The 15,569-nt window shown below is 40.2% G+C and overlaps 1 protein-coding gene across 1 annotated transcript in view; it reads right to left on the bottom strand.

The window, feature by feature from the left end:
• Positions 1 to 6,321, bottom strand: part of LOC128217902 (proton myo-inositol cotransporter-like) — a 92,625-nt gene extending 86,304 nt beyond the window's left edge. The window contains exon 1 of the mRNA XM_052925358.1: positions 5,874 to 6,321. Coding sequence (XP_052781318.1) covers positions 5,874 to 6,321 — 448 coding nt within the window. The remainder of the gene's footprint in view (positions 1 to 5,873) is intronic.
• Positions 6,322 to 15,569: the final 9,248 nt, after the last annotated feature.

The raw sequence follows: 15,569 nt of genomic DNA, 5'->3' as shown, positions 1-15,569 counted from the left end.
CAGGAGCACCCTGCCCTTTTCCTACAGCCTACAGCACCCTGCCCCTTTTCCTGAAGCACCCTGTCCTTTTCCTGCAGCACCCTGTCATTTTCCTGCAGCACCCTGTTCTTTTCCTGCAGCACCCTGCCCTTTTCTGTAGCACCCTGTCTCTTTTCTGCAGCACCTTTCCCCTTTTCTGCAGGACCCTGTCTCTTTTCTGCAGCACCGTTCCCCTTTTCTGCAGCACCGGGCCTTTTCTCTAGCACCCTGCCCCTTTTTCTGCAGCACCCTGCCCCTTTTCCTGCAGCACCCTGTCCCTTTTCCTGCAGCACTCTGCCTCTTTTCCTGCAGCACCCTGGACCTTTTCTGCAGCACACTATCCCTTTTCTGCAGCACACTGTCCCTTTTCTGCAGCACCCTGCCCTTTTCTGCAGCACCCTGCCCTTTTCTGCAGCACACTGTCCCTTTTCTGCAGCACCCTGCCCTTTTCTGCAGCACCCTGCCCTTTTCTGCAGCACCCTGCCCTTTTCTGCAGCACACTGCCCTTTTCTGCAGCACACTGCCCCTTTTTCTGCAGCACCATGTCCCTTTTCTGCAGCACACTGTCCCTTTTCTGCAGCACCCTTTCCTTTTCTGCAGCACCCTGCCCTTTTCTGCAGCACCATGCCCTTTTCTGCAGCACCATGCCCTTTTCTGCAGCACCCTGCCCTTTTCTGCAGCACCATGCCCTTTTCTGCAGCACCATGCCCTTTTCTGCAGCACCATGCCGCTTTCCTGCAATAACCTTGTCTTTTACAGCAGCACCCTGCCCTTATTCAATCCTGGCCCAAATCATATACATGTAGTTAATGTTTTCATTTGTATCAAAACTATGTCACAAAAAAAGTAAGATTTTTTACAAATTCGTTGACCAGACAATTTTTAGGTAATATATCCAAGTTTGATTATCAGTTTCATCGCATAAAATATCTTAAATGAGACCAACCTGTCTTACTTAAATTGTTTTTATTTGTCAAGAACCTTTATTTCAAGGTTTGGCATTTACAGTTCTGAAGCCTAATTTCCATAAAACATGAAAAAAAATCTCGTTTTTATAATATATTACTAGAATTCTTGTTCCAGACCAGACTTAATTGCTTTAAAAAAAGACATTTTATAAGGTCTCTTCAAATAGCATTTAGAAGTTGTAAGTATTAATTTCATTTTACAGCTGAAGAGAAGAAAGAAACAGCTGGTGCTATAGATCAACAACTATGCATTGTCAAGGAAAAAAAATCAACATTAAATGTTAAAGACTTTTTTTTATATAAAATAAATTTAATACTGTATTATCTTTCTTCTGGAACCAAACGCCTCAATGGCCACAATTTCTTGAACTATCTTAAATGTAACAATATATATACTTATGTGAAAAACTACAGAAATAAGCTTAGTAGCAAAAAGTTTAAACATAAACCCGGTCTAATGGCACTGGGTAGATGCCAAAGACATAGAACACAAAAACAAAAAGTCACAAACAAAAAACATCGAAGAACAGCACAAAACTCCACAAACAGCACAGTGCATACATACTATATATAAAAACACTAGGTATGTTTATCAAAAATTGTTAGGTACCGCCTTGGAACGGTCAGTAAAATGTAAATTTACTGGGGGTTTAAACAAGTTTACGTGCACAAACCTCAATCTTTAGTTTAAGTAATTTCTTGAGGGTTAAAAGTTTAAGAAATTCTTTTCTGAAATATTATGAGCATTACAAGCTTAAGTATTTCATTTAACTAGTTAAAGTATTTTGTTTAGCCAAAATAAATATCCAAATATTTTGGGCATAAAAAAGTTTAAGTATTTTATTTAGCCCAATAACAAATTGAAATATTTTGAGCATAACAAGTTTAAGTACCAGTATTTCATTCAGTCAAATTACTTGCTTAAACTTGATTTTATAAACCAAAACATACTTATTCAGGATTAATTATCTTTAAAATATTTTTCTTTAAAAGTCTCAATGGAATTTGGCCACGATCACAAGCAGTCTCAAGTCCTGAAGTCCAGACTCAGACTCAAAACTTCCGTTATAGTGGTCCCTGTTGCCATGATAGCAAATAGTCTCAAGTCCAAGTCTCAAATATGAGTTAAGACTTGGACTCAAAACATTAGTGATGATAGGCCCTGTGGCCATAGTCCAGACTCAGACCAAAAATATTCATGAAAATGGACCCTGTGGCCATGATCACAAGCAGTCTCAAGTCAAAGTCCAGACTCAGACTCAAATAAGCACTTTATTAAATCACAAAGATCTTTGTTCTGGTTTTTTTACAAAAATAAACATAAATAATTGAACTAGAAAGAAAGATAAAATTAATAATTGTATTTTTGCCAATTGAGTCTGAACTCAGCCTAGAGTCTGAATAATGTTAGAGTGTGAACTCAGCCTAGAGTCTGAACTTGGACTAGAGTCAGAATCATGCTAGAATCTGAACTCAGACTAGAGTCTGAACTTGGACTAGAGTCTGAACTCAGACAAGAGTCTGAACTCAGACAAGAGCATAGAGTCTGAACTCAGCCTTGACTCTGAACTCTGCCTAGAGTCTGTACTTGGACTAGGGTCTGAACTAGGATTAGAACATGAACTCAGACTGTTTCATAGACCCATGGCATGTAGACATTTCAGGTCTATTTTCCACTTCAAATGTACCGTTCTGTTACAATGCTGAGAGTTTATTATTATTCCCTTCATATTTGTTGTTCTTAAGAGATTTGAAAAAAAAGACATATTTTCAGGAATCTCAGCATGTTTCATCAGAGTGTTCACAGTTCACAAGTGCAATACTTGGTGATGGAACAGGAGGAGATGGCACAGATCAATATTAAGTGACATGCGAGCCATTCAGATACATCAGTAGTCTAACATTGATGACTTCGCGATTTCTACAACATGATTACATCCATATCTGGCTACAGATCATCTATTGAATCACTATGGGTTTATCGCATTGGTCAATATTTAAGAGCTTTGCCTGTACAAATTCAATACAATTTCAATATTTTGCAATGTTTATGAAAATGATACGGTTTCTGTATAGCACCAATGCTGGTTTAAACCCTTTCCAGCAGAATATTACCAGAGTATGCCATTACATAAATATTTTCAGGCCTTTTTAAGATATCCTGACCACGAATCCCAATAGGAAAATCCTATAAAATCATGCAGAATTCCCAGTTTTGTCAAGTTTATCCTAGAATTTTTATTCCCAATACAATGACTTTAGCAATATTGTTCCCAAAATTTCTCTGTAAATTTATACAAGTCATGTTCCCAAAATACCTCTCTAAAATAAGCTCGCCCTAAATTCATGTAAGACTAAAAGTAGCTCACATTAGCTAGCTAACAGTGATTTGTTTTGTATCTCTGTTGATGTCAGCCCATACACAACAAGTAGGGAACCGAGTTGTAGATGTTAGCTAACTGTTTTGTTTTGTATCACTGTTGTAATGCAGCTGATACACAGCAAGTAGGGAACCAAGACCAGATGTTAGCTGACTGTTTTGTTTTGTATCCCTGTTTTATTGCAGCCCATACAGTCTGCAAGTAGGGAACCGAGTTGCAGATGTTAGCTAACTGTTTTGTTTTGTATCTCTGTTGTATTGCAGCCCGTACAAGGCAAGCAGGGAACCAAGACCAGATGTTAGCTAACTATTTTGTTTTGTATCCCTGTTGTATTGCAGTCCATACACTACAAGCATGGAACTAAGTCACAGATGTTAGCTAACTGTTTTGCATTGTATCCCTGTTGTATTGCAGCCCATACACAGCAAGCAGGGAACCATGTTAGCTAACTTTTTTGTATTGTATCCCTGTTTTATTGCAGTCCATACAGTCTGCAAGTAGGGAACCGAGTTGCAGATGTTAGCTAACTGTTTCGTTTTGTATCACTGTTGTAATGCAGCTGATACAGTCAGCAAGCAGGGAACCAAGCCGTATATATAGACGTTTGCTAACCGTTAAATTGTTTTGTATCCCTGTTTTATTGCAGCATGAAGGGAACCAAGTTGCAAACACCTTACCTGAACTCAGGTCTAATTGCCGTACTAAAATTTGTTATACATTAACCAAATATTATTTACCGGTATATCCCTATTTTACTATGAGCTGCTTCTTGGGATTGTTCGCCCTCATTTTCATCCTCAGTTGGAAAACCAAATTTGAAAAAAAAACAACTGTTGTACCCACAAAAAAACAACGTATTTTTTAAGTCAAAAACTCATTTTCAACAAAAAAATAATCTTCTTTGGGCTATAATGGAGTTCTGTATGTGTTGCAAAACAAATTATTTTTACAATGTACAACAGGTTTCTTAGTTTTAACACTTCTAATGATTTGCAACACTTTGTTTTATCATATTAAAAAAATAATTGCATTTTACAAAAAACATGAGCGAGACCTTTAATAAACAAGATCATGGAGTTATAGAAATATCTCTGAAAACAAAGAAATTCTGTAAATGAGGGAAAAAACTAAAGAATCTATTTACATCTCATGTTATCAAAGGGAAAACTTTCTCAGAGTTGTAAAAGATATTGATTGACAATCGCTCTGCGTAAGAATAATGCCAAGAAATCTAGGCAATGGGAAAAAGCTTTTAAAGAATAGGGTCATTTACTAATAACAAGATAGCAAACAAAGAAACTGCGTGTTGTTGATTTTTCTGTAAAGCTTTAAAAAATCAGTGTTAATGTTTCTATTAAATGAGCTAACAATTTTAAAAAAGGGGCAGTTTCTAAGGAATTCATCGAAGTCAAACAATTAATGCACAATGCAAACAAATATTAATTTTGAAGTTTTAATTCATTATCATGTTTAACTCATTTTACTTATATATGATAAAAAAAAATACTTAAAAAACAGATGAACCGAAAAATAATAAGGCCTAAAAAAAAAATATGTCCGTTTCGGGTAACCCAACCCTACCTATAAAAATGTGCCGACCCCAACTATTTTTTTTTCCGTTTCTGAGCCAAAAAAAATATTCGTTAGCGAATAGAGAGTTACGAAGGGCAGATAAATACAGATTATAATCAGAATTATTGCTTATATGATAAAACAAAGTCAGGCAATGACAGTAATGTAGGAAAGACTGCCATGTGCAAGAAAACACTCTGAACTTACGACAGATTTTGAAAAAAAAAAAAAAAAAAAAATTTCCCTACCTACCCTATCTAGAAATTTTGGGAAGGTTACCCTAAACAAACAATTTTTATTTTGGCCTATTATCACAACAAAAAATGTTTGGTTTGCAGGATAAACTAGGGTTGGTTAAACACCTTTTCATGTCTAACACAAAAGCTTTGAATAATGTTTTGTTTATTAATACAATACTCTTTATTTAATTTCTGTTTAACAATAAAAGTTTTTTGAAGAAGTTTATCAAAATTAAAGCCCACAATTTAACATATAAAAGTAGTAATTAATACCGTTGTTGCTTTTCTTAATAAATAGATAAATAAAATAAAGTTAATTATAAATGCATTTATCACTAACTGATTTAGGGGGGAGTGCATCCGGCACCCATCCCCCTCCCCTCAAATCGTCCACATAATTATACTTTTTATTTCAATTAAGGAGAAAAAAGTAAAAAAATGCCCCAAATGCACCATTTTGGACCAGAATTTTGATAAAAGTTTCTTGAGGGGTACCCCCTAGTGACTAGCGTACCCCCAAACCCCACTGCCAACACTTAAAATCAAATAACATTTCTGATGGAAGGGATGGATGCAATTCAATACTAACGCCACTACGTTACTACACCTTTAACGTCAATTCCTGGAACTGTCCCTGTTCATGAAATTAATTTCAGGGGGCAAAATGTAAAAATATACAACAAGGCTCTACCCACCAATAGCAGCGCCTGCAAGAAGTCTTCCGGACAGGAGCATGTACTTGTCTATGGAGATCGCCATCATTATCGCAGCACAAATAAATATAACACATCCTATAAGGATGACACCCCTCCGTCCCAGTCTTGTATTTAGAACTCCCGCGACCAGAGAAAAAACTGCCGCTGCAGCCAAAGTTACAGAAACTATGAGTTCTTGCCATATTGAAGATAATCCAAATTCATTCCTTAGTAATAACATAGCACCTGAGATGACGCTTGTATCGTACCCGAACATAAAACCGCCCAGGGATGAAAAAAACGTCAAAACATAAACAAAACATGGTGTGTCCACTTTTTCCTTAATACTGTCAATTTTCAAATCCAACTTCTCATCATCTAAATTATCATACAGTTTTTTTGGCCTCGCTCGACCATTTTTACCCTTAATCTGTTGTGTCCGATCCATGTCAACTTTGAAATGTCAACAAATCACGAGTAGTTCGCTTCACATGTTGCACGTTTACCCGCCAACTGTCAACTGAGAACTTCATTGATTTTCATGGAGAAGATAAAACCAAGGGCGGTCACTCAGTGAAACTGAGTTATATTTGTGTTCTATTTGCGCCCCTTGAATTGCAGGGGCGTAGCATCCCCTTGTACACTAAACCGCGAAAACATTTTTTTTACTTTTTTTACCCATTTACCTTTTTACCTTTAGCAATTGTATTGCATAAATGTCCGTCAATCCAAAATCAATGTGTCTTGAGGACATTATCAAAATATAAAATCAACATTATGGTCTGTTCTTGTAAATTTCACTGTTATGCTTTTCAAAGTCTTACTATTATTATTATTATTATTATTATTATTATTGTTGTTGTTGTTGTTGTTGTTGTTGTTGTTGTTGTTATATTAGTATTATTATTATTATTATTATTATTATTATTATTATTATTATTATTATTAGTGTTGTTGTTGTTGTTGTTGTTGTTGTTGTAGATGTTGTTGTTGTTGTTATTGATGATGTTGTTGTTCTTCTTCTTCTTACAGAAATAGTGCATCGTTTCCATCATTTAAATCCGCCACAATTGTCTGCGGTCATAAGTGGAAGAATTTAACAAGAATAATTATATTTCCTCGGCACCGCTTAGTCGTAAACCTTACGGTGCTTAATGCTCAGGTACACCCAAAAAGATCCGGGCAAAAACTATGCAAGAAATGCCCACGGCTTACGATATTGTTATTTAAACATAGCTTACACCAGAAACGATGTAAAGCCTCGAAATACTAGATGTGATATACTCCAAGAATCGCCAGCACCAGTATGTATGATGATATACTCCAACAATCGCCAGCACCAGTATACACAAATATATACTCCAACGATCGCCAGCACCAGTATGCAGGAAGATATACCCCAACAATCGCCAGCACCAGTATGTACGAATATATACGGCAACAATCGCCAGCACCAGTATGTGCGAATATATTCTCAAACTATCGCCAAAACCAGTATGCACGAGTATATACTCCAAAGATCGCCAGCACATGTATGTACGAAGATATACTCCAACGATCGCCACCACCAGTATGCACGATGATATACTCCAACGATCGCCACCACCAGTATGCACGATGATATACTCCAACGATCGCCAACCCCAGTATGCACGATGATATACTCCAACGATCACCAGCCCCAGTATGCACGATGATATACTCTAATTATCGCCAGCACCAGTATACACGATGATATACTCCAACGATCACCAGCCCCAGTATACACGATGATATACTCCAACGATCGCCAGCACCAGTATGCACGATGATATACTCCAACTATCGCCAGCACCAGTATACACGATGATATACTCCAACTATAGCCAGCACCAGTATACACGATGATATACTCCAACTATCGCCAGCACCAGTATACACGATGATATACTCTAACTATCACCAGCACCAGTATACACGATGATATACTCCAACTATCGCCAGCACCAGTATACACGATGATATACTCTAACTATCGCCAGCACCAGTATACACGATGATATACTCTAACTATCGCCAGCACCAGTATACACGATGATATACTCCAACTATCGCCAGCACCAGTATACACGATGATATACTCCAACTATCGCCAGCACCAGTATGCAGGGTGATATATACTCTAACTATCGCCAGCACCAGTATGCACGATGATGTACACCAACTATCGCCAGCACCAGTATGCACGATGATATACTCTAACTATCGCCAGCACCAGTATGCACGATGATATACTCCAACTATAGCCAGCACCAGTATGCACGATGATATACTCCAACTATAGCCAGCACCAGTATGCACGATGATATACACCAACTATAGCCAGCACCAGTATGCACGATGATATACTCTAACTATAGCCAGCACCAGTATGCACGATGATATACTCTAACTATCGCCAGCACCAGTATGCACGATGATATACACCAACTATAGCCAGCACCAGTATGCACGATGATATACACCAACTATAGCCAGCACAAGTATGCACGATGATATACTCCAACTATAGCCAGCACCAGTATGCACGATGATATACTCCAACTATAGCCAGCACCAGTATGCACGATGATATACACCAACTATAGCCAGCACCAGTATGCATGATGATATATACTCTAACTATAGCCAGCACCAGTATGCACGATGATATACACCAACTATAGCCAGCACCAGTATGCACGATGATATATACTCTAACTATAGCCAGCACCAGTATGCACGATGATATACACCAACTATAGCCAGCACCAGTATGCACGATGATATACTCTAACTATAGCCAGCACCAGTATGCACGATGATATATACTCCAACTATAGCCAGCACCAGTATGCACGATGATATACACCAACTATAGCCAGCACCAGTATGCACGATGATAAACACCAACTATAGCCAGCACCAGTATGCACGATGATATATACTCTAACTATAGCCAGCACCAGTATGCACGATGATATACACCAACTATAGCCAGCACTAGTATGCACGATGATATACTCTAACTATAGCCAGCACCAGTATGCACGATGATATACACTAACTATCGCCAGCACCAGTATGCACGATGATATACTCTAACTATCGCCAGCACCAGTATGCACGATGATATATACTCTAACTATAGCCAGCACCAGTATGCACGATGATATACTCTAACTATCGCCAGCACCAGTATGCACGATGATATACTCCAACTATAGCCAGCACCAGTATGCACGATGATATACTCTAACTATAGCCAGCACCAGTATGCACGATGATATACTCCAACTATAGCCAGCACCAGTATGCACGATGATATACTCCAACTATAGCCAGCACCAGTATGCACGATGATATACACCAACTATAGCCAGCACCAGTATGCATGATGATATATACTCTAACTATAGCCAGCACCAGTATGCACGATGATATATACTCTAACTATAGCCAGCACCAGTATGCACGATGATATACACCAACTATCGCCAGCACCAGTATGCACGATGATATACTCTAACTATCGCCAGCACCAGTATGCACGATGATATACTCTAACTATAGACAGCACCAGTATGCACGATGATATACTCCAACTATAGCCAGCACCAGTATGCACGATGATATACTCCAACTATAGCCAGCACCAGTATGCACGATGATATACTCCAACTATAGCCAGCACCAGTATGCACGATGATATACACCAACTATAGCCAGCACCAGTATGCACGATGATATACTCTAACTATAGCCAGCACCAGTATGCACGATGATATACTCTAACTATAGCCAGCACCAGTATGCACGATGATATACTCTAACTATAGCCAGCACCAGTATGCACGATGATATACTCTAACTATAGCCAGCACCAGTATGCACGATAATATACTCTAACTATAGCCAGCACCAGTATGCACGATGATATACTCCAACTATAGCCAGCACCAGTATGCACGATGATATACTCTAACTATAGCCAGCACCAGTATGCACGATGATATACTCTAACTATAGCCAGCACCAGTATGCACGATGATATACTCTAACTATAGCCAGCACCAGTATGCACGATGATATACTCTAACTATAGCCAGCACCAGTATGCACGATGATATATACTCCAACTATAGCCAGCACCAGTATGCACGATGATATACTCTAACTATAGCCAGCACCAGTATGCACGATGATATACTCTAACAATAGCCAGCACCAGTATGCACGATGATATACACCAACTATAGCCAGCACCAGTATGCACGATGATATACACCAACTATAGCCAGCACCAGTATGCCCGATGATATATACTCTAACTATAGCCAGCACCAGTATGCACGATGATATATACTCCAACTATAGCCAGCACCAGTATGCACGATGATATACACCAACTATAGCCAGCACCAGTATGCACGATGATATATACACCAACTAAAGCCAGCACCAGTATGCACGATGATATATACTCCAACTATAGCCAGCACCAGTATGCACGATGATATATACTCTAACTATAGCCAGCACCAGTATGCATGATGATATACTCTAACTATAGCCAGCACCAGTATGCACGATGATATACTCTAACTATAGCCAGCACCAGTATGCACGATGATATACTCCAACTATCGCCAGCACCAGTATGCACGATGATATACACCAACTATAGCCAGCACCAGTATGCACGATGATATACACCAACTATAGCCAGCACCAGTATGCACGATGATATACACCAACTATAGCCAGCACCAGTATGCACGATGATATACTCTAACTATAGCCAGCACCAGTATGCACGATGATATACACCAACTATAGCCAGCACCAGTATGCACGATGATATACACCAACTATAGCCAGCACCAGTATGCACGATGATATACTCTAACTATAGCCAGCACCAGTATGCATGATGATTTATACTCTAACTATAGCCAGCACCAGTATGCACGATGATATACTCTGACTATAGCCAGCACCAGTATGCACGATGATATACTCCAACTATAGCCAGCACCAGTATACACGATGATATACTCCAACTATAGCCAGCACCAGTATACACGATGATATATACACCAACTATAGCCAGCACCAGTATGCACGATGATATACTCCAACTATAGCCAGCACCAGTATGCACGATGATATATACTCTAACTATAGCAAGCACCAGTATACACGATGATATACTCCAACTATAGCCAGCACCAGTATGCACGATGATATATACTCTAACTATAGCCAGCACCAGTATGCACGATGATATATACTCCAACTATAGCCAGCACCAGTATGCACGATGATATACACCCACTATAGCCAGCACCAGTATGCACGATGATATACTCCAACTATAGCCAGCACCAGTATGCACGATGATATACACCAACTATAGCCAGCACCAGTATGCAAGATGATATACTCTAACTATAGCCAGCACCAGTATGCACGATGATATACTCTAACTATAGCCAGCACCAGTATGCACGATGATATACTCTAACTATAGCCAGCACCAGTATGCACGATGATATACTCCAACTATAGCCAGCACCAGTATGCACGATGATATACACCAACTATAGCCAGCACCAGTATGCACGATGATATACACCAACTATAGCCAGCACCAGTATGCACGATGATATACACCAACTATAGCCAGCACCAGTATGCACGATGATATACTCCAACTATAGCCAGCACCAGTATGCACGATGATATACACCAACTATAGCCAGCACCAGTATGCACGATGATATACTCCAACTATAGCCAGCACCAGTATGCACGATGATATACACCAACTATAGCCAGCACCAGTATGCACGATGATATACACCAACTATAGCCAGCACCAGTATGCACGATGATATACACCAACTATAGCCAGCACCAGTATGCCCGATGATATACACCAACTATAGCCAGCACCAGTATACACGATGATATACACCAACTATAGCCAGCACCAGTATGCACGATGATATACACCAACTATAGCCAGCACCAGTATGCACGATGATATACACCAACTATAGCCAGCACCAGTATACACGATGATATACTCCAACTATAGCCAGCACCAGTATGCACGATGATATATACTCCAACTATCGCCAGCACCAGTATGCACGATGATATATACTCCAACTATCGCCAGCACCGGTATGCACGATGATATACTCTAACTATCGCCAGCACCAGTATGCACGATGATATACTCCAACTATAGCCAGCACCAGTATGCACGATGATATATACTCTAACTATAGCCAGCACCAGTATGCACGATGATATACTCTAACTATCGCCAGCACCAGTATGCACGATGATATATACTCTAACTATAGCCAGCACCAGTATGCACGATGATATATACTCCAACTATCGCCAGCACCAGTATGCACGATGATATACTCTAACTATAGCCAGCACCAGTATGCACGATGATATACACCAACTATAGCCAGCACCAGTATGCACGATGATATATACTCTAACTATAGCCAGCACCAGTATGCACGATGATATATACTCTAACTATAGCCAGCACCAGTATGCACGATGATATATACTCCAACTATCGCCAGCACCAGTATGCACGATGACATATACTCTAACTATAGCCAGCACCAGTATGCACGATGATATACACCAACTATAGCCAGCACCAGTATGCACGATGATATATACTCTAACTATAGCCAGCACCAGTATGCACGATGATATATACTCTAACTATATCCAGCATCAGTATGCACGATGATATACTCCAACTATAGCCAGCACCAGTATGCACGATGATATACTCTAACTATAGCCAGCACCAGTATGCACGATGATATACTCCAACTATAGCCAGCACCAGTATACACGATGATATACACCCACTATAGCCAGCACCAGTATGTACGATGATATACACCAACTATAGCCAGCACCAGTATGCACGATGATATACACCAACTATAGCCAGCACCAGTATGCACGATGATATACACCAACTATAGCCAGCACCAGTATGCACGATGATATACACCAACTATAGCCAGCACCAGTATACACGATGATATACACCAACTATAGCCAGCACCAGTATGCACGATGATATACACCAACTATAGCCAGCACCAGTATGCACGATGATATACACCAACTATAGCCAGCACCAGTATACACGATGATATACTCCAACTACAGCCAGCACCAGTATGCACGATGATATACACCAACAATAGCCAGCACCAGTATGCACGATGATATACTCCAACTATAGCCAGCACCAGTATGCACGATGATATACACCAACTATAGCCAGCACCAGTATGCACGATGATATACACCAACTATAGCCAGCACCAGTATGCACGATGATATACACCAACAATAGCCAGCACCAGTATGCACGATGATATACACCAACTATAGCCAGCACCAGTATGCACGATGATATACACCAACTATAGCCAGCACCAGTATGCACGATGATATACTCCAACTATAGCCAGCACCAGTATGCACGATGATATACACCAACAATAGCCAGCACCAGTATGCACGATGATATACTCCAACTATAGCCAGCACCAGTATGCACGATGATATACTCCAACTATAGCCAGCACCAGTATGCACGATGATATACACCAACTATAGCCAGCACCAGTATGCACGATGATATACACCAACTATAGCCAGCACCAGTATGCACGATGATATACACCAACAATAGCCAGCACCAGTATGCACGATGATATACACCAACTATAGCCAGCACCAGTATGCACGATGATATACACCAACAATAGCCAGCACCAGTATGCACGATGATATACTCCAACTATAGCCAGCACCAGTATGCACGATGATATACACCAACTATAGCCAGCACCAGTAGGCAAGATGATATACAGCAACTATAGCCAGCACCAGTATGCAAGATGATATATACCAACTATAGCCAGCACCAGTATACACGATGATATACACCCACTATAGCCAGCACCAGTATGCACGATGATATACTCCAACTATAGCCAGCACCAGTATACACGATGATATACACCAACTATAGCCAGCACCAGTATGCACGATGATATACACCAACTATAGCCAGCACCAGTATGCACGATGATATACACCAACTATAGCCAGCACCAGTATACACGATGATATACTCCAACTATAGCCAGCACCAGTATGCACGATGATATACTCCAACTATCGCCAGCACCAGTATGCACGATGATATACTCCAACTATAGCCAGCACCAGTATGCACGATGATATACTCCAACTATAGCCAGCACCAGTATGCACGATGATATACACCAACTATAGCCAGCACCAGTATACACGATGATATACACCAACTATAGCCAGCACCAGTATGCACGATGATATACACCAGCTATAGCCAGCACCAGTATGCACGATGATATACACCAGCTATAGCCAGCACCAGTATACACGATGATATACACCAGCTATAGCCAGCACCAGTATACACGATGATATACACCAGCTATAGCCAGCACCAGTATACACGATGATATACACCAACTATAGCCAGCACCAGTATACACGATGATATACACCAGCTATAGCCAGCACCAGTATGCACGATGATATACACCAGCTATAGCCAGCACCAGTATGCACGATGATATACACCAGCTATAGCCAGCACCAGTATACACGATGATATACACCAACTATAGCCAGCACCAGTATACACGATGATATACTCCAACTATAGCCAGCACCAGTATACACGATGATATACACCAACTATAGCCAGCACCAGTATGCACGATGATATATACTCTAACTATCGCCAGCACCAGTATGCACGATGATATACTCCAACTATCGCCAGCACCAGTATGCACGATGATATACTCTAACTATAGCCAGCACCAGTATGCACGATGATATACACCAACTATAGCCAGCACCAGTATGCACGATGATATACACCAACTATAGCCAGCACCAGTATACACGATGATATACTCCAACTATAGCCAGCACCAGTATGCACGATGATATACACCAACTATAGCCAGCACCAGTATGCACGATGATATATACTCTAACTATCGCCAGCACCAGTATGCACGATGATATACACCAACTATCGCCAGCACCAGTATGCACGATGATATACTCCAACTATAGCCAGCACCAGTATGCACGATGATATACTCCAACTATCGCCAGCACCAGTATGCATGATGATATATACTCTAACTATAGCCAGCACCAGTATACACGATGATATATACTCTAACTATAGCCAGCACCAGTATGCACGATGATATACTCTAACTATAGCCAGCACCAGTATGCACGATGATATATACTCTAACTAAAGCCAGCACCAGTATGCATGATGATATACACCAACTATAGCCAGCACCAGTATACACGATGATAAACACCAACTATAGCCAGCACCAGTATGCACGATGATATACTCTAACTATCGCCAGCACCAGTATACACGATGATATACACCAACTATCGCCAGCACCAGTATGCACGATGATATACTCCAACTATAGCCAGCACCAGTATGCACGATGATATACTCCAACTATAGCCAGCACCAGTATGCACGATGATATACTCCAACTATCGCCAGCACCA

Source organism: Mya arenaria, chromosome 14 (genome assembly GCF_026914265.1).
Source record: "Mya arenaria isolate MELC-2E11 chromosome 14, ASM2691426v1".
Lineage (NCBI taxonomy): Eukaryota > Metazoa > Mollusca > Bivalvia > Myida > Myidae > Mya > Mya arenaria.
The sequence above is the reverse complement of the archived record's forward strand: the minus strand, read 5'-3'. Positions and strand labels throughout refer to the sequence as shown.